At 37.3% G+C, this 25855-nt stretch overlaps 3 protein-coding genes across 3 annotated transcripts; all 3 read left to right on the top strand.

Moving 5' to 3' along the window:
* Nucleotides 1-2649: 2649 nt before the first annotated feature.
* LOC131021966 (benzyl alcohol O-benzoyltransferase-like) lies at nt 2650-6118 on the top strand. Its single transcript, XM_057951299.1, has 2 exons — nt 2650-3250; nt 5086-6118. Exons 1-2 carry the CDS (start codon nt 2807-2809, stop codon nt 6022-6024), a joined length of 1383 nt encoding a protein of 460 aa, XP_057807282.1. The 5' UTR covers nt 2650-2806; the 3' UTR covers nt 6025-6118.
* A 9723-nt stretch (nt 6119-15841) lies between these two features.
* LOC131023497 (fructokinase-like 1, chloroplastic) lies at nt 15842-16603 on the top strand. The gene has a single exon (XM_057953040.1). The coding sequence runs from the start codon at nt 15842-15844 to the stop codon at nt 16601-16603; it is 762 nt and encodes a 253-aa protein (XP_057809023.1).
* Nucleotides 16604-22476: 5873 nt separating this feature from the next.
* On the top strand, nt 22477-25516 carry LOC131021967 (benzyl alcohol O-benzoyltransferase-like). Its single transcript, XM_057951300.1, has 2 exons — nt 22477-22939; nt 24504-25516. Exons 1-2 carry the CDS (start codon nt 22496-22498, stop codon nt 25377-25379), a joined length of 1320 nt encoding a protein of 439 aa, XP_057807283.1. The 5' UTR covers nt 22477-22495; the 3' UTR covers nt 25380-25516.
* Nucleotides 25517-25855: the final 339 nt, after the last annotated feature.

Consider the following 25855-nt stretch of genomic DNA (forward strand, 5'->3'; position numbering starts at 1 on the left):
TCTACAACTCATTGCATCACCTTTTGCAGCATCAAGTAACTTCATTAAAGCAGGAGACCACTCACACTTCCAACCATGCACACTGTTTCTTCTATCATTAATTCTAGTCATAGCCAACACCCTTATGTCCTCTAGCATGCTAATGATGGGCTTATGCCTAGCTTCTATGATACTTGAATTGAATGATTCTGAGATGTTATTGTCAACCATGTTAGTGCAGCACCTGAAACTCTGGTATGCTCTGCACCAATTTTCTGGTGGATATTGTAGAAGATCCACTACAGCCTGTGCTTTAATTGAGCTAATCTTTGAAATGTTCAGCTTGAACTCCTCCTCGAATGAGCTCCAAGCTGCTATCCAAAACCTTTTCTTCATTTCATCACCTCTTCATTTCTTACTCCAATTTGCATAGATGTGTCTTGCACACCATTTATGCTCTGCCTCTGGTAGTTGTTCCTTCACTGCTTACATCAAACCCTACCACAACATCAAATAAATCATTAAATATGAGTTATGCTATTCAATGATAAACAGGAATACCATTATCACTTATTTCTAACCTTCTGCATATCAGACATGAGTGTGATTGTTGAGCCATCACCAAGTTGCAGCTCATACTTTAGCCAATTCAAAAACAAGTTCCAGTTGTGCTTATTCTGTTTGTTCACTATTGCCCATGCAATAGGAACAATACCATCATTTGCATCCTTTCCAACGGCTGTGAGAAACACTCCAAAGGTAACACCTTTGAGGTGACAACCATCTAAGGAGATCAATGGTCTGCAACCACCCATCCAGTTTCTCTTACATGCATCAATCATGACAAACAACCTCTTGAAAACTCTTTTCCCATTTGCTAACTCATCCTTGGACAATTGCAATTCCATCACTGTTCCTGGATTAGACTGTTTCACAGCCTCAATGTATCCAACAAGGTTGTTGAAATCTTCCTTATAATTGCCTTGCAGTTTGGTAAGGATAGTCCTCTTAGCCCTCTTACACTTTATCAAGCTCACATGGAGATTCAATTGGTCTTTGACTTATCCCTACATGTCTTTGCTTGAAAACATAGGATTTCTATACAAAGCTTCCTTGAAATAGTTGGCCAAATATTTTTGAGAAGTACTAGGCACCTCTATCTGCCTACAACATGTATGTTTAAGAGTTAAGGTCTTAATCACCAAGCCCTCTGACTCCCCATCCTTTGAGGCAAGCATTACAAACGGACAATTGATTTCACCAATGCAAATCACCCTGATTCTTTGAGGTTCATTTTTCACAAACTTGATCTTGTAACCAAATCTGACAACATAGTTGTTAATAGACTCCCTACAATCTTTTACCCTTGCAAAGATCATACCTAGAGCAAAGTATCCTTGCTCTCCCTCAGCAGCACTGTCAACCACATGATCATGCATCACAACCTCATCATCAGTATCTGACTGGTTATCAGTATACGTGCTAGAGTCATTAGTTGTGTGATCACTGTGATCACCCTCATCTTCACTTCTCCCTAAGTCAGCTAGTATACCAGTATCCCTACCTTCATCACCTCTATCTTGCCCTTCTACCCTTGCCTCTTTTGTCTCTACTTCATCTGTAACAGAGTGAATCCCCTCGCTATCTATCTCAATCTCATCAACCCCATGTGTATTCTCTAATTCATCATTAGCATTAGCATCTTCTTCATCAAACAAAGGTAAAAGCGTAGGAGGGGGCATGGGATCATCATTATGGTCAGCAGCAAACAACATTATTTCTTCTGCTCCTAGTCATTCAAATTAATCAAACACCTTAAGACAATGCGCTGAGTTCCTAAGTAGCACTAAGCCAGTCTCAATGTCATAATCTTCATCTAGAGCGTATACTTTGTTAGGTTTACTGTCATAACACTTAGCGAATTCATCAAGTATGCGCTCATAAGTCATTTTGTCTATGTTATCATTGATTTCCTCATAATTAAACCCATCAAAAACCAATTTTCCCGATTCAGAATCTTTCGTCCATGAATAAAAAAAATTAAAAACAAAAGTAACAGGCGACGACATGCTGCAACAAATACAAGAACAAAACACAAAGTATTACACAGTCATCGATTCCTACACATAATACTAAAGGAAAAAAAAAATCAAAAACGAAACTTCAGTTCGATTTTTTACAAAATTTGCATGCTGCGAAAAATTCAATTTTGTCCTCAAATTAAGGCTTAACACTTACCTTCGTCAATATACGATCGGTGAAAGTAGCTAAGGAGGAGATTCTATTTGTCTTCGTACCCTAAAATCCCTCTGAAACCTTCTTTTTCTTCTTCCCTTCGGATTTTGCAGCAAGTGATGAGGGAGACGATTCGTATACAATGCCTCTAACTAACCCACGCAAATATTAATGGTGGGCCCCACAAAATAAAAAAAAATTATAAAACGGACGGAGTTAACGCTCTGTTAGGGTGAGGAGCCAAGTTGACGAAAATTATAGACTTTAGGGGTTTAGTTAATACACTCATGGGTGTTAATAGCTACAGGAGCCTCTACGTACGTTAGGGGCCAAATTGATACTTTACCCGAAAAAAAAAAAAAAAAAAACACGAATTTCAATGAACTTGCTAACTACATACGACGAACATTTATTGTCTGATACCTACCAAAAAAATAATAAAAAAAATCTTGAGCTAGTTCCTAAATATTCCAGATATCTAATTTTCTATAAATACTCAAATATTATACCCATCCGACCTCACATCCTACGCGCACACACTCTCTCTCTCTCTCTCTTACCTTTGTAAATCAAGCAATACGTACGTAGAGAGATGGAGTCAACCAATGCTTTAACCTTCAAAGTGGCGAGGAAAAGGCCAGAGTTGATCGCTCCGGCAAAGGCAACACCACATGAGTTCAAGCTCCTCTCCGACATCGACGATCAAGAGGGCCTCCGTTTCCAGATCCCGGTGATTCAGTTCTACCGGAGAAACCCCTTCCCAGAAGGGAAAGAACCAGTGAAGGTGATCCGTGACGCCATTGCGAAAGCCTTGGTTTTCTACTACCCTTTCGCGGGGCGGCTGAGGGAAGGCGCCGGGCGGAAGCTGGTGGTGGAGTGCACCGGAGAGGGCGTGATGTTCATCGAGGCTGACGCCGATGTAACGCTGAAGCAGTTCGGAGATTCACTTCAGCCGCCATTCCCATGCCTCGAAGACCTGCTTTACGATGTCCCTGGAACCACCCAAGTGCTCAATTCTCCCCTATTGTTGATTCAGGTACGTATCACAATACTTCTGCAAAATACGCATGTGTCTCAATAATTAATTTTTTTGCATGAAAAAACTATTAACGACTTAATTCTACCGTATAATTTAATTACTGCTCTTAAAATCTCTTTTTCTATTTTGCGTTTTATAAAGTAGCTGAGGGTTGTAACCAGGAGACGTCTACTCAATGTTTTTGTCAAGAAAATTATTCAAGTATGAGATTAATATTGTAATAATAATAATAAAAAGAATTTATTTTAATTGGAGAACGATTTTTCAGAAATCGAAATCTAGCTATATGATAGGAGTGATCTTTTCTAAGATATAACTTGGAATAGTGATTAGAGGATTTCTGACTAAAGCTTCTCGTTTCTTGTACAAAACTTTCTTTATGTTTTAGTCCCTCCGTCCACGATTTAATGCCCCACTTTGGTGTGGGTACAGAGACTAAGAAAGTTGAAAAAGGTGATGTGGATGAAATATAAGGATAGTTGACTAAAGTGAAAAAGATAATTGATTAAAGTGATAAATGTGTAGTGAATGGGTCCACTAGTGATAAAGTGTTGTAAATATAGAATATAAAAATGATAGAGGTGTTTTAAGGTGGGTCCATTAGTGACAAATGGTAGTAAATATAAAAAAAGAAGAAGAGTAAAAAAAGTACAAAAAACAGAATATGACTTTAATTTGTGGACAAAAAATTAAGGGTGTGTTTACTTTGATAGAAAATGTTAGAAAAAGTATATTTTCCATCATTTTTCCTATGATGGATAATTTTCTTCGGTTAGGCTGAAAAATTTATTCGGGCAGCCCCTTTTCACTCATTTTCTCACAAATATTGGATAATATTATCCTATTGGGAGGGTGTGAAAATATTTTCCAACATTTCAATTTTTTATCCATCTATTTCTAACAAAGTAAACACATGATAAAAAAAAGGAGAAAAAGATAATATTATCACACATTTTCTTATCCATCCTTTTGAAATGAAAATTTTACTACCAAAGTAAACGCACCCTAAGAGTAAATAGGGCTTTAAATTGTGGACGAAGGGGTACTAGATTTCCTTTTGAATTACCGCTTGTGGATAATTCGGCCTATCGTTATTCACTTCGTTATTTTCTTCTGTTTGATGAAAATTTTAGGTAATCAATAAAAGTAACTGGAATTTATTGTATAAAAAACAAGATTCACAAAAAGTAGTAGAATTAATTGTTTTTAATAAAATACTCAGCGAAAAGAGTGTCTAAGCAATTTTGGTCTGACACCGACGCTTTAACGTTGTTGGTTCATTAATTAGATCCTAATTTTGTGATCGTTTGATGATCAAATAGGTCACAAGTATATATCAGAGTAGGGCCACTCTCTAGGGTTTTACTGTTTTAGTATACACACCACTTGGGAGTATTTAATATTGCAAGCCTCGACGTAAAACTAAGTTTGAACTATTTAATACTTACTTTAGAATCCACTGCTTATTTATGCTAACTAAGTTTGTCTTAATTATTTCATCAAAAAAAAAAAAAGTTTGTCTTAATTCTTGTGGAATTTTATTTGATTTGGGAAAGAATCCTTTTTTGAGGGCATGATAATATGAGATGGCCGGCAGAAGTATGATAGAAAATGTCTGTGGGTACCACAATAAGTGAGGTTCTATAATTTGAGTATTGACAGTGAATTTTGTTCAATATGGAAAATCATTACTTCCACAAAAATAAAAATGCGCCCTCACTTTCGTTTTCCCAAGATTGCGACTGAAAGATTAATGTAAAATGTAATAAACGCCATTATTAGTTTAGATTGTTTTATCCGTAGATACTGAAAATCTGAATTATTTTTTGAAGGTGACGCGTCTGAAATGCGGAGGCTTCATCTTTGCTCTCCGGCTGAATCACACGATGTGCGACGCGGCCGGACTAGTCCAATTTATGTCGGCGGTGGGCGAACTCGCACGCGGCGCTGAAGCCCCTTCCATCCCACCCGTTTGGGACAGACACCTCCTCAACGCGCGCAACCCGCCGAGCGTGACGTGCACGCACCACGAATACGACGACGTTCCGGACACCAAAGGAACCTTAATCCCCCTGGACGACATGGTGCATCGCTCCTTCTTCTTCGGCGCCGCCGAGTTATCCGCCCTCCGCAGCCTCCTGCCTCCGCACCTGCGCGGCAGCTCCACCTTCGAGCTCCTCACGGCCTGCCTTTGGCGCTGCCGCACCATCGCCATCTCGCCGGAACCCGACGAGGAGGTCAGAATCCTGTGCATCGTGAATTCTCGGACGCGATTCAATCCGCCGCTCCCCACCGGCTACTACGGCAACGCTTTCGCTTTCCCCGTCGCGATAGCCACAGCCGGCGCCTTGTCGAAGAATCCGCTGCATTACGCGCTGGAACTCGTGAGGAAGACGAAAGCCGACGTAACGGAGGAGTATATGAAATCGGTGGCGGATCTGATGGTGATTAGGAACCGCCCGCATTTCACGGTGGTGCGGAGCTACCTAGTGTCCGATGTTACGCACGCCGGCTTCGGACAGGTGGATTTCGGCTGGGGAAAGCCGGCGTACGGCGGTCCGGCTAAGGGCGGCGTCGGTGCGATTCCCGGCGTCGCGAGCTTTTACATTCCTTTTAAGAATATCAAGGGCGAGGACGGAATAGTGGTTCCAATATGCTTGCCGGCGAATGCCATGGAAGTGTTCGTGAAGGAGCTCGAGAGGTTGTTGAAAGGCGGTGGCGATGCGGTGCCGAACATGAAAACTACGGCGTTTATCACGTCGGCGCTGTGAATTAGTTATATGAGGTTGTGCGTTTTGCTATGTATGTCCGACTTTGTTTCTGTACTTCTTTTTCATTTTATTTTATAAATACTATGTTCCGTAATTAGAGTGAGTGGACGAGATATAATGCATTGTGTGTCTGTATGCATCTAAGGATAGGTACTTAGTGCTCGTTTGGTTCAAGTAGAGAAATGGAAAGGAAATGAAATCAAATAAATGAGAGGAATGATAATAATAATTACTACTCCGTATTACTTTTATTGAATGTTTGATTTAGCAATGGATATGAGTCATTAGTAAGGAATTTCATTTCTTTTGTTTCCTCTCTATTTTGAGGGATAACAAATTGGGTGATTGTGTTACCCTCAAGTAAGGGTAATGGTTAACTCATTACATAAACCAAATAACAAGTAACTGATTCAATTAATTGAATCCATTTCCAACCTCTGAAAACACCAATCAAACGTGGGCTTAATATCCAAATTCACCTATCAGGATAGTCCGTTATTCATTTTTTTGATCGCTACTTGACTACTTTCAGCTTCACATACTAAAACTATTTGGAGTGGTTTAGTAATGTATCGATGATGTGTTATATAATGCAATGGTGATTAGAGTGAACTTTGAAAATAATTACTTTGAAATAATAAAAATAAAAATTAGTATTCATTAAGATTAAAAAAATTTAGAAATTAATTACACTTATCATTTTATCATTCACATAAAAACTTTAAAACTTATCCACTGATTTATTAAATTCGAATTCGAGTTTTTGAAATATAATTCACAACCAATAATATTTCTAATCGTGAATTCAAGTTTTAAAGCTTGAATTAACAAAAAAAAAAATAGTATTGGTTATGAATTCAAATTTTAAAGTTTAAATTCACAACTAACAATATTGCTAGTTGTGAATTCAAGGTTTAAAACTCGAATTCACGACTAACACTATTTTTTTTTTTGTGAATTTAAGGTTTAAAGCTTGAATTTACAACTAAGATTATTTCTAGTTGTGAAATCAAGCATTAATGCTATTCAGTTGTGAATTCGACTTTTAAATCTTGATTTACAACTAGAAATAATGATGGTTGTGAATTCAAGCTTTAAAATTCGAATTCACAACCAATACTAACGATTCAATTGTGAATTCATTGAATCGGTTGTGAATTTAAGAACATTAACAACACAAACTCACCTTCATATTCATAGCTTCAGAAATTGATATTTCAATGTTAAAAATTTACAAAAGAGAAAAACAGAAATACACAAATCTACAATATCATAAAGAATGACAGCAAAATTTACATAAACACACAAATATCCAAATTTACAAAGTCACTTAAGGGGCCGTTTGATTTGCAGTTAGGATTGATTAGGATTAAAATTATCTTGAGAAATTAATGTGGATTAGTGTGGATTTATATTATTTCATGGGTGTTTGATATCATGGCTACTTAATCATATATTATGTTTGATATCCATAGGATTATGTTGGATTATATTATCTAATACCAAAACTATCCTCACATAATTTTAAAAATATCATGTGTGTCCACCATTACTTGGGCATTTGCATCGATATGCGTGAGGAAGGGTAGCAGAATTTTTATCCAACTTCTCAGTATTAAATTTATCCGAGGGGGGTGGGCGGATTATTAGTATGGGTTAATCCCACAAAATAGCATGGAGAAGTAGGATTAAGTAGGAGTTGACCATATTAACTGCACATGATATCAAACATCACACTAATCTGTATTAATTTAATTTATCCTACCTATAAACTCATATCAAACAGGCCCTAAATGTGCAAATATACAAAATTTCGTCGAATCGAAAACTTGATCCCATTGCTGGTTGCATTTCCGGCAGGGAGAGCCTAAGTGTCCCCTCCGCTCCTTCTCCCAAAATATATAAATCTCCCCTTTGCCATCACAGCAATTTATGCTCTGCTAAAATTGGTATATCTGTTTTCAGGGCTTGAACAGAGGCAATCGTGATCAAATCGGTAGGGATGGCAACGGGGCGGGGTGGGGCCGGGTATTGCTTTCCCATCCCCGTACCCGCCTAAGAAATTCATCCCCGGCCCCGCCTCCATATCCGTTTAAATCGGGGCGGTGTCGGGGCGGGTATTATCCAATGGGGGAAGAATACCCGTCGAGTACCCGCAAGATTTAAATTTAAATTAAAGTTAAAATTTGTAAAAATTTTAACTTAATTTTTATTTCAAATTCATTTAAACTTTTATTAAAATTTACTTTTTTTTCCTTATACAATAAAGAAAAAATATAGCAAAGTTAATGAAGTTAAGTCTTGTGTAGAAAATCTTATTTATAAAGCCAACTTTCCTCATCTATTCTTTACATTTTCAATGTGGGACAAAAGTGGTGAGAAATGTGGGAGAGTTGAAGAGAAATAATGTCTCACATTGAAAAATGGATGAAAAAGGGTGGATGAATTATGTTATATAAAGAATGAGAAAAATGTTATATATCATAAATTTGAATTTTAATATAATATTAATACTAATATATTTCATTAATAATAAAAAATAATTTAAAATATACTAAATATATATTATTCGGGGCGGGTTCGGGGTGGGGATCTATATACCCGCCCCCGCCCCGAACCCGATTCGGGTTTAACTTTTCATACCCGTCCCCGCCCCGACCCCGAAAGTATTGGCCCCATAGGGGATTAAGTTTATCGGAGAAATTAATACCGAAGTCATCGTAAGCAAAATAGAAAAGAAGAAATTCTCCTAAATATACATTGCGGAGAAAGGAGTTGAGCTGCGTTTCTTGTGGCAGAAATTCTTAAAAATCTTGAGTGGTTCCATATCAAATCATTCAAGATTCCGGGGCAATTGGTTTATCAATTTGACTAATTTTGAGGGAAAAAATGACTAATTTTAAGTTTTTAATGATAGGGGTAAATTTGTATTTTTTAATAAAAATTGATTAAATTTTAAATTTTTTATGTTAGTGGACAATTTTTATTTTTATTATAATAAAGTGGTCATTTTTATATATTGACTCTGTTGACAGTCACATATTCGTTTTTTATATGTAAAAATATTTCTAATTGACAGTTCTAAATCGGAGGCTTTAAGAATAAATTAATAATATATATTTTTAATATTTTATATAGTGAAAAAATGGATAATATAGTAATATGCAGTACATAATCACTATAGCCATAGCCAGCAGCGACAGCTAGGCAGTCAAGTACCCATTTATAAATCTTGGCTTCTAAGGACCTCAGCCTAAAAAGTACTAGAATTGTACTCCCTCCGTCCCAATAATGAAGTCTCCTTTGTTTTGGGCACGGATATTTAAGAGAGGTAAAGTTGGTGTTAAATTAGTAGGGACCACATAATTAGTACTTTAATTAAAGTTATTTTATTTCTTAATTAAAGCAAAAAAGTCTCTGCGCCTCTCTCTGTATCTCTCTGCCGGCGGCGGCGAAGCTGTTGCTATGCTCGACTTCCTCCACCATCTGGAAATCCGCCGCCGCCGCTGCTGTGCTCGACTTCCGGCGAGGCAGCAGGAGATCCACCTTCTCTAATTCCCGCCGACGGCGACGCCACCCCCTAATCTCTCCTCTCACAGATCTCGCTCTTCCTCCCCTTTGATTTCTCAACGCCCCAAGATTCAATCTTTAAGCCATCATCAGCTAAACCCATCTTCCACAGAAGCAAAAATAATCAAAATCTTCCCAGATTTCCCACCTCTACATCTCATGTCGCAAGGGTGGAGAAACCCTCCCCAAATCAATTGAGTGATAGATCTGCAACAAAACCAATCGTCGAGGCTCGAGGCTCGAGGCGGCGGAGGCGCGAGGCTCTGTGCTGGATTTGTGAGTGGAGGGAGAGGCCGTTCGTTGAAGAGATTCAGCAGAAGGAAGAGAGAGAGGCGAATTAGGGGTTAGGGTTTTGCAGAGGGCGGCGCCGCCGCTAGAAAAACGGGCGGCGGCTGGCTGCGCGGATGTGTCTGGGAGAGGGAGTCGGTGGAGGCGGAGGAGATCAGAGGGTTGAGGCGGTGGATGCAGAGGGTTGAGGCGGTGGAGAGATAGGAGGCGGCGGCGCCTCGTCGACGCCAGGAGAGGGCAGAGCCCTGGTCGCCGGAAAACGGACGGCGAGGCAGAGGCCTTGTCGCTGCGGTCACCGGGAGAGAAGAGGAACGGCGGTGGTGAGGCGGCGGTGGTGAGATTTCCGAGAGAGAGAAGAGGCGAAGAGAGAGAGAGAGGGGAAAGAGAGTGAGAGAGAGAGAGTGTGAGATTAAAGTTAGAAAGAGAGAGAATACCTAATTAATTGAACTAATTCTATCCTAATTTTTGCCAAAAAGGGAAAGGAGACTTGAATATTGGGACGGCTCAAAAAGGAATAGGAGACTTGAATATTGGGACGGAGGGAGTAGATGCTTGTAATGTCTGAAGAGAAACAAAAATTAAAATATCATTAATCGCATTGTTCACATACTCTCTCCGTGCCACCATTTTAGTCCCTTATTCTATTTTGAGATGTTTCAAAAAGATAGTTCACTTTTTTAATTAATACTATATAAAAATATTGTTTATACTAAATTAACCTTATTTAATGCTTCACTTAAATGTGAAAAGTATGTGTGAAAATAATAAATAAGGGTATAAAAGATAAAAATATAAAAATTAAATGGATTTTTCTTAATATGTGTGAAAAATGAGAGGGGACTAAAATGATGGGATGGAGGGAGTATAATATATGCACTTTTTAAGATGAACCGACCTATGCTCAGGCCTCGCGACAGCGAAGCATAATCAAGAAGGAGTTGACACTCTTGGGCCTATTATTGTCTAATTTAAATTGGCCGTTTTGGGCCAATTGTATAATTCCTAATCATCAGGATGATAATTGGGCCAAACTTAGGATTGTTTGGTTGGACTATTCATTAAATCAATAGCAATGGAAGAAAACTAATTGTCTCCTTTGACGAATAATGAACATATTAACATATTGGCATGTTCATTAAGTACATATCATAATACCCATTTGCATATTTTGTCTTGGAAGGCGTGTGTCATGTGTCATATTTTTATATGTTCATGTGAACATAATGTATGATTTGAATTTGAATTTATATACTCTCTACGTCTACAAAAAATAGTTAGAGAAAATAAAATTATATGAGTTTTAATAAAAATAATTGAATGTATTATAAGTGAAATAAAGATAATTAATTTTATTGTAAGTGGAGAAAGAGATCCACCATGTGATAGAAAATTTCTAAAAATGAAAAGGAACTAATTTTTGTAGACATTGTATAGAGAGAATGAGAAAAAAAAAAAAATTAATTTTAGAAAAAGACGTAATATGTGATGTGTAGAAAATAGTGCTAAAAATATGGCTCACCAAACATAAGCACCCGGACATGGTTTTCCTCATGGAAACCAAGTTACTTAATTACTAATGAATGGGAACCGATCTTAGTGAAAGTTGGTTTTACAAATTTTTTGGCGGTGGATTGCGATTGCACTGGAGGCGGACGTAGAGGTGGGTTGTGTCTTATGTGGGCGGATGACATAAATATTACAGCCAAGTCTTTTTCTAATAATCACATTCATGTTACCGTTGATGATAATAGTCACCCAGTTTGGGACTTTTGCGGTATATATAGGTGGAGTCGAACGGAGGAACACCATCTCACCTGGAATTTGATCCGCTCTATTATTCCACAGGTGACGGAGCGATGGATATGTGGGGGGATTTCAATGAAACTCTCTATCATTTCGAGAAGAAAGGGGGGCTATCAAAGAATGATATGCGATTGGAGGCTTTCTGACGTGTGAGCGAGGATGCTGGTATGACCGACCTTGGTTATACTAGGGACTCTTTTACGTGGACAAATAACCAACATGGAGATGATAATATTGTGGAAAGATTGGACTGGATTTTTGGTATAAAAGAATGGATTATGATGAATCCAAATTATGAGGTCGCGCATCTTGCTCGAAAATCAAGTGATCACTGCCCGATTTTTCTTATGATGGATAAGCCGAATGATGTTATACAAAATAGAGCTCGGCCTTTCTGCTTTGAGGCTATGTGGTTAAAAGAAGCAAAATGCAAGGATTTTTGTAGGCAACTTTGGGAAAGTGGGGAGGATACTCGAACAGTGGCAGACTTGCAAAGGAAAATTAGAAGGATGGGACCAGAATTGAAATTATGGGAGAAACGTGAGTTTGGCCACATTGAAAAATGTTGTGCTGTTTTGAGAGATTAATTGGCTGAACTTCAAAAGCCTGCTCAAGAGCCTTTCACAAAAAGCAAGTACAGATTGTTAGAAGCGGAGCTTGATGATCTTTTGGCCAAAGAAGAGGTTATGTGGAAACAACGTTCCCAAGCTGACTAGATGGCGAAGGGTGACAGGAACACAGGTTTTTTCCACAAAGTGGCCGAGGGCGGGAAAAACGCAATTATATTAGTGAGATCCAAAATGCAAATGAGTTAATTATAAAGAAAAATGAAGAGATGGATGTTGTGTTTCATACTAATTTTCAAACGCTCTTCATGGCCGGTTCGATTCATAACCCGATGGATGTGCTCAGCTCCATTGAGCCTGTGGTTACTGGAGAGATGAACAGAACGCTTGGAGCCGCCTACTCAGGAAGAAATTATGATGGCCCTCAAACATATGCACCCTCTTAAGGCTCTTGGGCATGACGGCATGCCTGTCATTTTCTTTTCTTCTTGTTGGTCGTATGCTAAAAATGACATTGTTCATTTGCTTCTTTAGGTTCTTAATAATGGTGCATGTCCTAGGTCCTTGAATTCCGCCTTTTTGTGGCTTATCCCAAAGAAGAAAAAATGCTCTCTTCCGAGTGACTTTAGGCCTATTAGTTTATGTAATGCGATCTATAAATTAATTTCTAAAATCATTACTAATCGTCTGAAGTTGATTTTACCGTCTATCATCCATGAGAGTCAATCCGCTTTTGTTCCTGGTCGACATATAACTGATAATGCTCTTTTAGCTTTTGAAATTTTTCATATGATGAAAATGAATAAAGCTAAGGCTCATGGGGTGTTTGCTTTTAAACTTGACATGCCAAAAGCTTATGATAGGGTAGAGTGAAGCTTTTTGGAGGCTATGATGAGACAACTTGGGTTTCATGAGTCTTTCATTTATCTTATTATGCGTTGTATCACCACTGTCTCTTTTCGTGTTCTTGTCAACGGTTTTCCAGGTCAAGAGTTTGAACCTAGCCATGGCCTTAGACAAGGCGACCCTCTCTCGCCTTTTCTTTTCTTGTTGTGTGTAGAGGCGCTTTCGGGATTACTCAAGCAGGCTAAAACAAAAAATCTTATTCATGGAGCTCGTATCTGCCACACGACTCCAAGAATAAGTCATTTGCTTTTTGCGGGCGATTGTATTGTGTTTGGGCCAGCAAACCCCACTGACATCGGCACTATTAAAGAGATTCTCATTAAATATGAAGAGGTGTCGGGGCAAAAAGTTAATCTGGACAAGTCTTGTATTAATTTCAGTGGATGAGTGCCCGATGATGTGCGGAGAGAGTTAGCGAATCATCTTAGGGTTCAATGCCAAGGTACTCGTGGATCTTACCTTGGGATTTCGAGTTCAGTGGGCAGGTCAAAGACGGAGATCTTCCAAATGCTGGTGGATAGGACTAGGAAAAAAATCAAAAGACTGGAAACGAAGATACCTTTCTAGGGCTGGTAAAATGGTGCTTATCAAATCTGTTTTACAATCTATACCATCGTTCTTGATGGGTTGTTTTGCTATACCTGATCAGATTTGCCAAAGATTAAATAGTGTGGCGGCGAGTTTCTTTTGGGGCCAAAAGAAAGATGAAAGAATAATCCACTAGAAAAATTGGAAAAATCTCTACTGCATGGCTAAGGAGGATGGTGGATTGGGTTTTCGGGATTTGAAGAGGCTTAATCAGGCTATGTTGGCTAAGCAAGTTTGGCGTTTACTTCAGAATGACTCTTCTTTATTGGCACGATCGTTGAAAGCTCGGTATTTCCCAAGAACATATATCTTACTAACTAGTAAAGCCCATAATCCGTCTTATACGTGGACAAGCTTACTAGTGGGAAGAGATTTGTTAGCTAAGGGAATTGCATGGCGGATTGGCAATGGTGCGAGAGTGAGGGTTGGTTTAGACGCGTGGTTACCTGACGGTAAGGGTGGTTTTCATCCAGCACATGTGGATCCAAGACAAGAAAATTTAAGAGCTAATGATTTTTTTAGGGAAGATGATTATCTCTGAGATGTGGAAAAATTGGAGCAGAATCTTCCAGCTGATGAGGTTTGGAAAATCTCGACTAGTATTGGGATCACTAATACAACTGCGGATAGGGTGTTTTGGCCTCATGGGAGATGTAATTCTTATTCAGTAAGGTCCGACTATTTATTCTCAGAAGCTCTTCAGCGGCAAAGTGAGGCTTCAAGTTCGGCGGACTACAAGGCTATTTGGAAATGGATTTGGGGCTTAGATGTTATGCCAAAAGTCAAATTGTTTATGTGGAAGTGCATGGCGAACACTCTACCCACAACGCAAGGGCTAAAGAGCCGATCCATTGAGGTGGACCCGATTTGTCGAAGATGTGGTAAGGATGAGGAAACTCCTGACCATGCGTTGAGGGACTGCTCGTGGGCAAAATTTTTATGGGAAGTCTCGCCTCTCCGCCTAACTCATTTCGAAGGTGATGAGTTGTGGGATATCCCCTCTTAGTTTGAAAAAATTCAGCGCATACCACAGAAGGAACACCATAGTACTTTTACAAATATTGCTTGGGTGAGTTGGTATGCACGCAATATGTTAACTTTTCAAGGAAGAGAGTTCTCTTATGTAGATTGTTTGCTTATGGTGCAACAAGCTACGTGGACGAAGAGAGTTTGTGAAAGTCCTTCTCGATCTCCCCCTACAAAGCGGAATTGTACAAGAAGGGATCAAGTGAAACTTTGGAGTGATGCTGCGGTTGAGCTGAATGTTGGGTTAAGCTTTGGTGTTATCATGAAGGATGGTGAAGATAAGCTATTGGGTTGTAGATTTGGTTTCCGGTCTCGGATGTTCACGGCAGTGGAGGCGGAGGTGATTGGAGTTTTGGATGCTTTTATTTTTTATCGTGAAAGAGGAGTGTCGGATGCTATTGTTGAGATGGACTATCAAGACCTTTACTGGAAACTGGAGAAACATGAGGAGGATCTCTCTTACTTGGGAAAGTTCATAGACGATATTTATAAAGCGATGGACAAGATGCAACACGTAGAGATGAGCTGGACGCCGCGTGAAGGGAATAGTATAGCTGATAGTTTAGCAAAGTTGGCCCTTAGAAATCGTTTGCAGCCTTGTTCTGCTGTTTGTCTTCCTGATTGTGTAAACTCTCTTCTTCTTAGTAATAAAGTTCATGCTTCTACCCTAAAAAAAGAAAATCACTGAACAATGAAAAATGTTGATAAAAGAAAAAAGAGTGATAAGTGGGCTCAATGTCATGCGTAGGGCTGGTAAATCGGTCGGTTCAGTTTTAACCGAACTGGTTTACCGGTTAACCGGAACCGATTAAGAGCAATTTCTATAACCAATAACTGAATCAGTTTTTTGATCGGTTAACCGATTAACCGGTCCGGTTAACCGGACCGGTTAATCGGTTAATCGGTCAAAACCGATTATTCCAGCAACAATTACAACATCCTCGGCCCAATATTATGGCCTGCAAAAGGATACACTCAGGCCTACTTCTCTCTCCTTCCCTTATCTCGATAACAAAGAGAAATGGTAATTGGATAAAAACCGTTAAACCCTGAAACTGAAGAGAAAAAAAATGGCAACTCTTGAGCTCCTACTCCACCATTCTCATTCATTTGCCCTAAGTCAGCACCCCATCATCAATTTCTCAAGTTTTCGCCCAATTTACCCCAAATTACCGCCTATCAAATCCTCCGCCACTGATTCTCCATCCACCAGCTCCACCACCCCCCGCCGCGGCCGCAAAAAGTCCACCACCACCTCCACAACGAAAAGATCAAGGCTACTGAGGAAATCAGGAGATTCGCCAGACACCAAAAATGTCGACGACGAGCTCTACGATTACGACGACGGCGTCGATTTCCCTTACCTGGATCCGCCGTTGGTATGCTGCTTCGGAGACGCGCAGAAGGAGTTTGTGCCCACGGTGAGAGTGGCGCCGGAGCAGATGCACCCGTACATCTACTCGCAGTGGAAAATGTTACAGTGGAACCCGCCGGAGTTCGCTCGGGCCCCCGGCGGCCCGCCGTCGAATGTGGCGATCTCCCACGTGAGGCTCGGCGGGCGGGCGGCCTTCATGGGGAAGGTCGGGAATGATGAGTTCGGTGAGGAGCTGGTGTTGATGATGAATAAGGAGAGGGTGCAGACGAGAGGGGTGAAATTTGATGATAAGGCTGCTGTTGGGATGAGCTGCTGCTGCTGCTGGGATTGCCGGACTGGAGAAAGGGAGGGAGGCGCCGGTGGGAGAGGCAGCGGCGCCGGTGCCGGTGGTAGGCGGGGATGGGAGGCCGAAGGGAACCGTGGAGGCGGGCCGCGCGGGTGGAATGAATTGAATTAAACCGTGGAGAACATGAATGAAGAGAGTGGCTGAACAGTTTGGAAATTGGAAGTGGAAACCCTAATGACTAATGTTAAATTAATAAATTAATTAATTTAAAAAAACCGGTTAATCGATTTAACCGGTTAACCGACCGGTTAAATCGATTAACCGGTTTACTGTGAGAGTGCTAACCGATAACCGAACCGAACCGGGAAAAACCGGTTTTCGGTTAACCGATAACCGGTTTTTCCGGTTCGGTTACGGTTTTAACCGAAAAATCGGCACCGGTTTACCAGCCCTAGTCATGCGTGCTTCTTTGGAAGTAATTTTACTTGTTCTCTCTCCTCTCCTTTTTTCTCCATTTAATTTTTAATTTTACTTGTCCTTTTTTCTCCATTTAATTTTAAATTTTACTTGTTCTCTCTCCTCTCTCCTCTCCTTTTTTCTCCATTTAATTTTTGCCAAAATAATGCTTTCTCTACCATGTCATTAACTTCCCAGCAAAATACCACCATTAAAGATAGCATGACAGAGAGATAAAATAAACTAAGAGAGAAATAAAGACAATAGATAAAATGAATTATTTTATTTTTTTGAGTTAAAACATTCAAAATGAGACGTCCAAAAATAAAATTTGAGACGTTATTATTGGGATAAAGGGAATAATACTAACTTAATCTAACACCAAACACCTCCTAATTAGTTTATCTTGTTTTAATAAGATCATGACATATAGATATCCATTTTGTAATCTTGCATTATAAATTAATCAAATTTTGTAACTAATTTGATGCGACTAAAATCAATCAAGCTAATATACATGCGCATAGTTAATTAATGCAACACTCTCCCTTAAAAAAGAAAAAATTAATGAGACGCTCCGTCGCCTACATCTCCATCCTACGCCGCAAGTCTACTGAAATACTATATGAATATTGCTAGTACCCATTTTAATAGCATATTTTATCCGCAACTATACTTGTTCCAATCAAAAACTTTATCATAGGGACGACGTAATATATAAAAGAAAGTAAGAAACAATAGGCCGAATGACCCTATTTAACATACAACATCAAATTTTGTCCACCATTTGAAAAAATATAAAATTTGGCCATTTTTTGTATGTCATGACTATTCTACCCTTATCTCTCTCCTCTCTCTTTCTCATCTCACTCTCTCTTTCTCCAGCGGCTCCTCTCTCTTTCTCATCTCCCTCTCTCTGCTCCAGTGGCTCCTCTCTCTTTCTCATCTCCCTCCCCCTTTCTCTCCAGCGGCTGCGCTGCAGCGGCGCCGAGCTTGGAGAATTCGTCGGAGCTCTCGCGGCGGTGGTGGAGGAGATCCTCCATCACTCTCTCTCCAGCGACTGCCGCTCTCTCTTCTCTCTTTCTCATCTCCCTCTCTCTCTCTCTCTCTCTCTCTCTCTCTCCAGCGCGCGGCGGCGGCAGATCTGGTTTGATGAGGCGGCGGCGGTGGATCTGATCTGATCGTTGCGCCGCCTCCTCCATCGGCCGCCTCCTTCGATTTCAGCCATGACAGATCTGATCTGATCTGTGTGCTGTACGTATGGCACTTATGTCACTATTAGTGACATAAGTGCCATAAGTGCACACTTCCCCCTAGGGTTTAGATATTCCATTTAGGGTTTAGATTATCCATTTGAGGTTTAGATGTTCCATTTAGGGTTTAGATTATCCATTTAGGGTTTAGATGTTCCATTTAGGGTTTAAATGATGTTGTTGTTTCTGTATTTGTGCTGCACTTATGGCACTATTAGTGCCATAAGTGCCCAAAATGATTATTTTACTTGGTTTTATTTTGGCACTTATGGCACTAATAGTGCCATAAGTGCCTACCTCGACCCGGCACGCGACCCGCGTGCATGATCCTACCCGGTCCGCCTCATTAAGGGTAAAAACGTCCAAATCAATAAAAATGGCCAAAATTTGTGTTTTTTCAATGTGTGGCCATAAATTGTGTTTTATGCTTCATTTTGGCTACTTCAAAATTTTACTCTATATAAAATTCGGTATACTGTATTTATCATATTAAAAAATCCCAAATATTATTATATCTTGATTTTCAATATGATATGATACGGTAAGATATGCTATCATATCAAAAATTGTTGATAAGATAAAAGTATAATTTTTTCAAAAAAAGAAGAAGAAGGTATATTAGCGATATATACCATAATATTTGTAATACCCGGTATACCGAGATGTATTTTTTTTATTATTAGCTAATCTTATGCTATATTATAATGTAAAATCATAAAAATCAACATTTAATTCTATGAAATATTAATTTGTTAAACTCAAAAAATAATTGAGTGATGTACTAAGTTATTTTCTAAGTCTAGAATATAAATATAAATAATTACTCGATTCGTCCCGTTAAAAGTAGCGGATTACTTGCACGTAAAATAAAGAGAAAATGTAAAAAAGTTAAAAATAGTAGGACCTACACTTTTTTATGTGTTAAATTTGCCATTTATGGAAACAAGTCACTTATAATGAGACAGTTCAAAATGAAATACAAATCATAATGGGACGAGGAAGGCATATAAAGTATAAATACACAATTGTGAGTTACATTGTTATATTATACTCCCTTCGTCCCCAAATTAAATAAAATAACTTCATATTTTTTCTTTTTGGGACGTCGCCCAAATAATTTCCTATCCATTTTGGGATATACCCCACCATTAATAATACTTTATTTATTTTTATTTTTCAACATTTCACAATTCTCAATACTAATTATAACACATTTTCCCAATTTTTAATACTAATTAGTATAATACTTTTTCTCCACTACCAATACACTTAACAATTTTTTCTTAAAATCTGTATCGTTCCTCACTAGGAAGTTATTTGGTGGACAGAGGGATTATATTACAATAAATCTATGTTGCCACATATTGTGGCCCCACAAACTAGTATAATAAGAAAAATCTTGATTTATTTAATTTATTTTTTAAATAGAAATACGATTTAGTTATTTTATTATATTCTCTACATTGTACTTATTTTTTAATTTTTTTGCATTTTTTTAATTATTTTTTAATAAAAATAAAAAAGTTAGCAAAAAATTGCAAAAAATAACTACAATGTAGAGAATACGATAAAATAACTAAATCTTATTTTTATTTTAAAAAATAAATTAAATAAATCAAATTATTTTCTATTTAGGTAAATTTTGGGTGGCCACAATGTGACCGTTTAGCATCACTCATTATATTATTATGACTATAAGGGTTCGTTTGCTTGAAAGTATGAGATTATAAGGCTTTATTTGTTTAACTGTTTGGTTAGATGTATCAAATTAATTATCTGACCATAATCATAGGAGGATTAAATTTTGTTAATTTAATATATTAATTTATACTAGGAAGGTGAAATCATGGCATAGTTTAATCTGTTATCAAATTCATAAATGAGAAAATTAGAATGCAAAGAGTTGTATAATAAATATTGGTCCATTACTTTATAAAAGGCTTCATGGTTTGAAGCAAACATAATATTATAGTAGCATAAATATATTATACACTCTAATCAGACATAGCAAAAAATTATTTATAAAATAAGTTACATCTAACTTATATATATAACTAATTCACTGTGAGACAAAAAAAAATTATAATTAGCAAGTAGAGTTTGAAAAATAAATAAATGCAGTAAATATAATCGAACGATATTAAATAAAACATTAAGTTTATATTTTGTATAGTTTACATAATTAATACATAGTGAAAAATGCTGAAGTCCGACATACATTATAAACTTTCATGTATAGTCTATACCGAAATTAAGGTATAACAAACTACAACATAACAAAATTAAGGTATATCAATTTATGATATATCGAAAAATGATAAAATATATGTAAGAAATTTCTTCACACCGAGGGTATGGAATATAGTAATACTTTAATATCTTGTTTGGTTTGAAGTATAACAAAAGGGAGTATAAAATTATACCACCCTCTCTTAGGTATAAAATTAAACATTTCCCAAGGGATAAGGTGCTGCCGGAAAAATTATACAATCTGCCCGAATTTTTTTATACATCAAAACAAACGAGGTATAAGGTGGTAAATGTAACTTATCGATCCCTTATTTATACCTCAAAGCAAACAGTATACCTTGCCAACCCACCTCTACTTTATAATACCACCTCTACTTTAAAATATATCATTCGTAGATTTACAATGCATTATTATAGAGTTGGTTAAATGGACATATAGGTTGCTTCAAATCAAATCTATTTCATAGGTAATAATTTTCCAACTCTTTATATCTAACTTAGAGAGTGTTTGGCACGACCTAAAAAGGTATTTAAAACAATTTATAAGTTATTGAGAAGATTATAAGTTCGTCTAAAGTATTTTATAAAATAAGCTCTTAAATAGCCTATAAGTTCCAAGAGCTTACTAACTCAGCAAAAAATAATTAAGTTATTCTACCTCAATTTATTTAATCATAATCGTACCTACAACAATCATTTTACTAATGCTAATTATAATACTCCCTCCGTCCCAAACGAAATGTCTTGTTTTCCTTTTTGGGCTGTCCCAAACGAAATGTCCCGTTTCCTTTTTTGGCAATACACTCTCTCTCTATACTTAATATTTAAATAATTTTCACCAACCCACTTTATCTACTTTATACACATTTCTTAATCTCCGTGCCGAAAAGAAATAGGACATTTCGTTTGGGACGAAGGGAGTATGTTATTTACATCATATACCCTTAAGTTAATCTATTTTCATTTTCTTTTTAACAAAGATATTCTCTTCCTATCTTATAAGCTCAATATCGATATAGTTTAACAACTTATAAGCTCTTGAGAAACTGCACCTTTATAAGCCGTTGGAATTTATAAGTTCTTTAAAATAAGTTTAGAGGGTGTTTGGCTGAGCTTATAAGCTCCTCAAAACAGCTTATAAGTTGTTTAGGAGCTTATAAGCTCCTTCAAAGTGTTTGGCAAAATAAGCTCCCAAACAACTTATAAGCTCCAAAAATAAGCTCCCCAAAAATTAGTTCCTCTACCCCAACTTAATTTTTTTATAATCTCATATGCAACAATCATTTTACAAATATTTTTCAACTATAATATATTATTTTCATTATATATCATTGAAGTTTATTTTTCTTCGATTTTCTATCTCTAACAAAATATTTTCTCTTTCTAACAAAAAATTCTCTATCTAGCTTATAAGCTCAATTATCCAAACACTTTGACAACTTATAAGCTCTTAAAAATTACATCTTATAAGCTCTTGAAACTCTTATAAGCTCCAAGAGCTTATAAGCTCTTTAAAATAAGCTTACCCAAACACCCTCTTAGGTTCATATATTAATTGGTTAGTTAGGGCGGCTACGTCCGTACTTATTTAATTTGTACATAAAAGGTGTTTGGCTGAGTGCTTATAAGTTCTTTAAAACATCTTGTTAGTTGTTATTTAATTTATACATAACGGTATTTAGTCGAACTTATAAGCTCTTTAAAACAATTTGTAAGTTATTTAGGAACTTACAAGCACTTTAAAATAGCTTGTAAGTTATTTATGAGCTTATAAGTTCCTTAAAAGTGTTTGACAAAATAAGGTCCTAAATATATTATAATCTTTAAAAATAAGCTTCCTAAAAATTAAAATAAATTCCACTAACCTCACTTATATATTTTTTCATAATCTTCTATGCAATAATTTTCTTACAAATATTATTCAATTATGGTTATAATAAATTATATCTTATAAGCTATTGAAGCTGTTGGAGCATGTGCTATAACCTATAACTATGCCTTCTAAATTAAGCTTGGCCAAAAATCCCTCTTGCGTTGAAATATTAATTATGCCAAATCTAATTGTATAAATATGCTTACTATGTTGTGTTCAAGGCATGTAAAGATGTCTTCATCTAAAACCTTGAGCTTTAAAGTTACTAAAAGAAATCCAGAGCTTGTCTCTCCGGCGGAACCCATACCATATGAATTCAAATATCTGTCTGACTTAGACGATCAGATTGGGTTTCGAAGATACCTTCCAATGATAAATTTCTACCAAAAGAATCCCTCCATGAAAGGGAAAGATCCTGTGAAAACTATACGTGATGCAGTTGCCAAAGCCTTGGTCTTTTATTATCCATGGGCAGGGCGATTGAGGGAATACGTTGGTCAGAAGCTAGCGGTGGAGTGCACCGGCCAGGGAGTGGTGTTCGTCGAGGCCGATGCGGATGTGATGTTGCACCAGTTTGGAGATACTCTTTATCCACCCTTCCCCAACTTGGAACACCTTTTTCCTCATATGCCAAACAACAACCAAATAATCAATTCTCCTCTCATGCTTATTCAGGTATTAACTTATATTGCATAACATTAACTATACTTTATTTCCACCTGCAACTTCCTTATTAATTTTATTTATATATTATTGTTGGAGATTAAATCAGGCGATCAAATATACTCATAAATGCGATTCAAACTTATTCTGTCTTCTATCCTTAAACGAATTGTATGTGTTATTTTTTTTTTGAGGGGAAAAGCAAACAGTCATTTATTCCATATCAGAAAGAGCAATATTTGTAAGCCAGCCTGGGAAACCCGATTTCCAAATTATTACATCAAATAAAGCTAAAGCATATTTAGTTGATTCATAAGCAGCTCTATTAGCCTCACGACGAACATGAAAAAACTCCAAAACCACAACATTATACGTTGCATACTGATAGAGTGGGATAAGATGTACACAAAATTATTATACATGTGTCATTTATAACGATGTCATAATCATCTAAATTTTAATTAAGTTTAATACAACATAGGGGCATTTACTTTAAATGGATTAGTCTTTATAAATAAAAAATAGTAAGGTTAAAACTTTGTAGGGGTGTGCATTCAGTTTTTCGATTCAAGTTTTTCTAAAATCAAATCAAACTAAATTTATATTTAGTTTTTTTTTAAATCAAACCAAGCCGAATAAAACGAACCAAAAACCCAAAAATTTTAGAATAAAAATCGAACCGAATCGAAAAATTGAATTCTTTGAAAAATCGAACCGAACCAAACTGAAAAACCGAAAAAACAAAACTATATTTCAATATTTCAGTTTGGATCGGTTCGATTATTCAATTTCAATTATTTTGCTCACTCTTAATACCTTGTTTACTTTGATGAATTTAAATTTTAGGATATCACAAGGTTCTTGATTTTTTTATATCATCTGAGCTAATTTTGCTTGATTCATATCTAATTGCAATGATGGGATTAGAGAAATTCTACTATTAAGGATAAAATACTCAATCATATATTTTATCAATCATGCAAAGTAAACATCCCTAAATAGAACTAGGTATATGAACCTAAAGTTTGTAATTTTAAGGAAAAGAAAGAATGAGAAAATGTTCTTTAATTAACTTGGAGAATCTAACAAACCAAAGTCATAATTTTGTTATTATCTTTGTTGGATATAAACTTGATTTTAGAATATAGTTTTCTAAGAAAATATAAATAATCAAGGGTCTTGAGATATCCCAAAGTTTCAATTCATCAAAGTAAATAAGAGATTAACTTTACTATTTGTATCTATTAAAATTAAGTATGATTTTTTCAATCTCACCTTTTAATGGGATATGAATCAAGCCAAACTAGCATAAATGATAGAAATAATCAAGGATCGATTTTGGGATATCTCAAAGTTTCAATCTCCATCAAAGTAAATAAGAGATTAATTTTACTATTTTTATTTATGAAAACTAATCCTTCAAAGTAAACATCTCCTTATATAGTGAAATCGTAAAGAAAAAAACAATATATATTTCCCAGTATAAATAAAATAAATACATCAAACATCCAATATCTATTTTGTGATAGTTGAATGATAGTGTATCTGCCGCAATTAAGTCGAAGCCACTTAACAGGTTACGCGTCTAAAATGTGGCGGATTTATCTTTGCTTATCTCTTCAATCACACAATGTGCGACGCCGCCGGCCTTTTCCAATTTCTCTCTGCCGTCGGCGAACTTGCTCGCGGCGCGGCAGTTCCTTCTATCATGCCGGTGTGGGAAAGGCATCTCCTCTCCGCTCGTCAGCCACCGCGCGTGTCGTTTCCCCACCGTGAATTTGATGATGATGTCGCAAGTGGCGAAACCCCCATCCCGGTTGAAGAAATGGTGGAGCGCTCCTTCTTCTTTAGCGCCGCCGACATCTCGAGCCTCCGCCGCAGCCTACCGCCACATCTCCAGAGCTGCACCAGATTCGAAATCGTGGCAGGTTGCGCCTGGCGCTGCCGGACAATCGCTCTCTCTCCCAAACCTGATGAAGAGGTTAGGTTCTCATGCGTTGTGAATTTGCGGAAGCGAATGAAGCCTCCGCTTCCAGTGGGATACTACGGCAACGTTATAGCTGCCCCACTGGCTGTCACAACTGCTGAGGAAATATCAAAAAAGCCGCTGCAGTTCGCGGTGGAGCTGGTGAGGAAAGCCAAAGAGGAAGCAACGGATGAGTACCTGAGATCTTTGATAGATCTGATGGTGATGAGAGGTCGCCCCATATACGCGCCACGTAACAATTACATGGTGTCGGACTTGACGCATGGGGGTTTCGAGCAAGTGGATGTTGGGTGGGGCACGGCGGCGTATGGTGGGATCTCGATAGGCGTAAGTGGGGCGACTTGGTACATACCCTTTAAGAATGGCATAGTGGTTCCTGTTTCCCTACCGCTCAAATCAATGCAAGTCTTCCACAAACAGCTTCAGATGATGATGGCTGCTGCTCGAACAACTTCAGCTTTGTAATAAATTATATCTACTGTTGTCTACACATATATTTTATTCTCTAAATGTTGCTGGGATGAAGTTCACACAAATCCTGCTTATCGAACTTCATAATAATGTATTGTTTTTCCTCAATAAATTTTAAGGACGATTTATAATTTTAGGATTTATAGATAAATCAACAAAAGAAATAAAATGCGCTAAAAATATAAATAATAGTAACAATTCCAACAAAGGATTCATTAAAGTTTTAAGCAAAATTGAGGAGTTTTATGCTTCGTATATTAATTTTTGTTACGTAATTTCACTTTTATCAGGTCATAATTCATTTCTAGCTAGGTTGCAATTCAAGTTGGGTATATTCATTCTATCCATGAAAAGTGAGGTATTAATTTTTAGTAATTTGGTTCATCCACATTTTGTGGTGTTCCTATAATGTAATAGTGAGACCCATTCCGCATACATACATATATACATACATACAAGAAAAATCGCTT

Source organism: Salvia miltiorrhiza, chromosome 4 (assembly GCF_028751815.1).
Source record: "Salvia miltiorrhiza cultivar Shanhuang (shh) chromosome 4, IMPLAD_Smil_shh, whole genome shotgun sequence".
Classification (NCBI taxonomy): Eukaryota; Viridiplantae; Streptophyta; class Magnoliopsida; order Lamiales; family Lamiaceae; genus Salvia; species Salvia miltiorrhiza.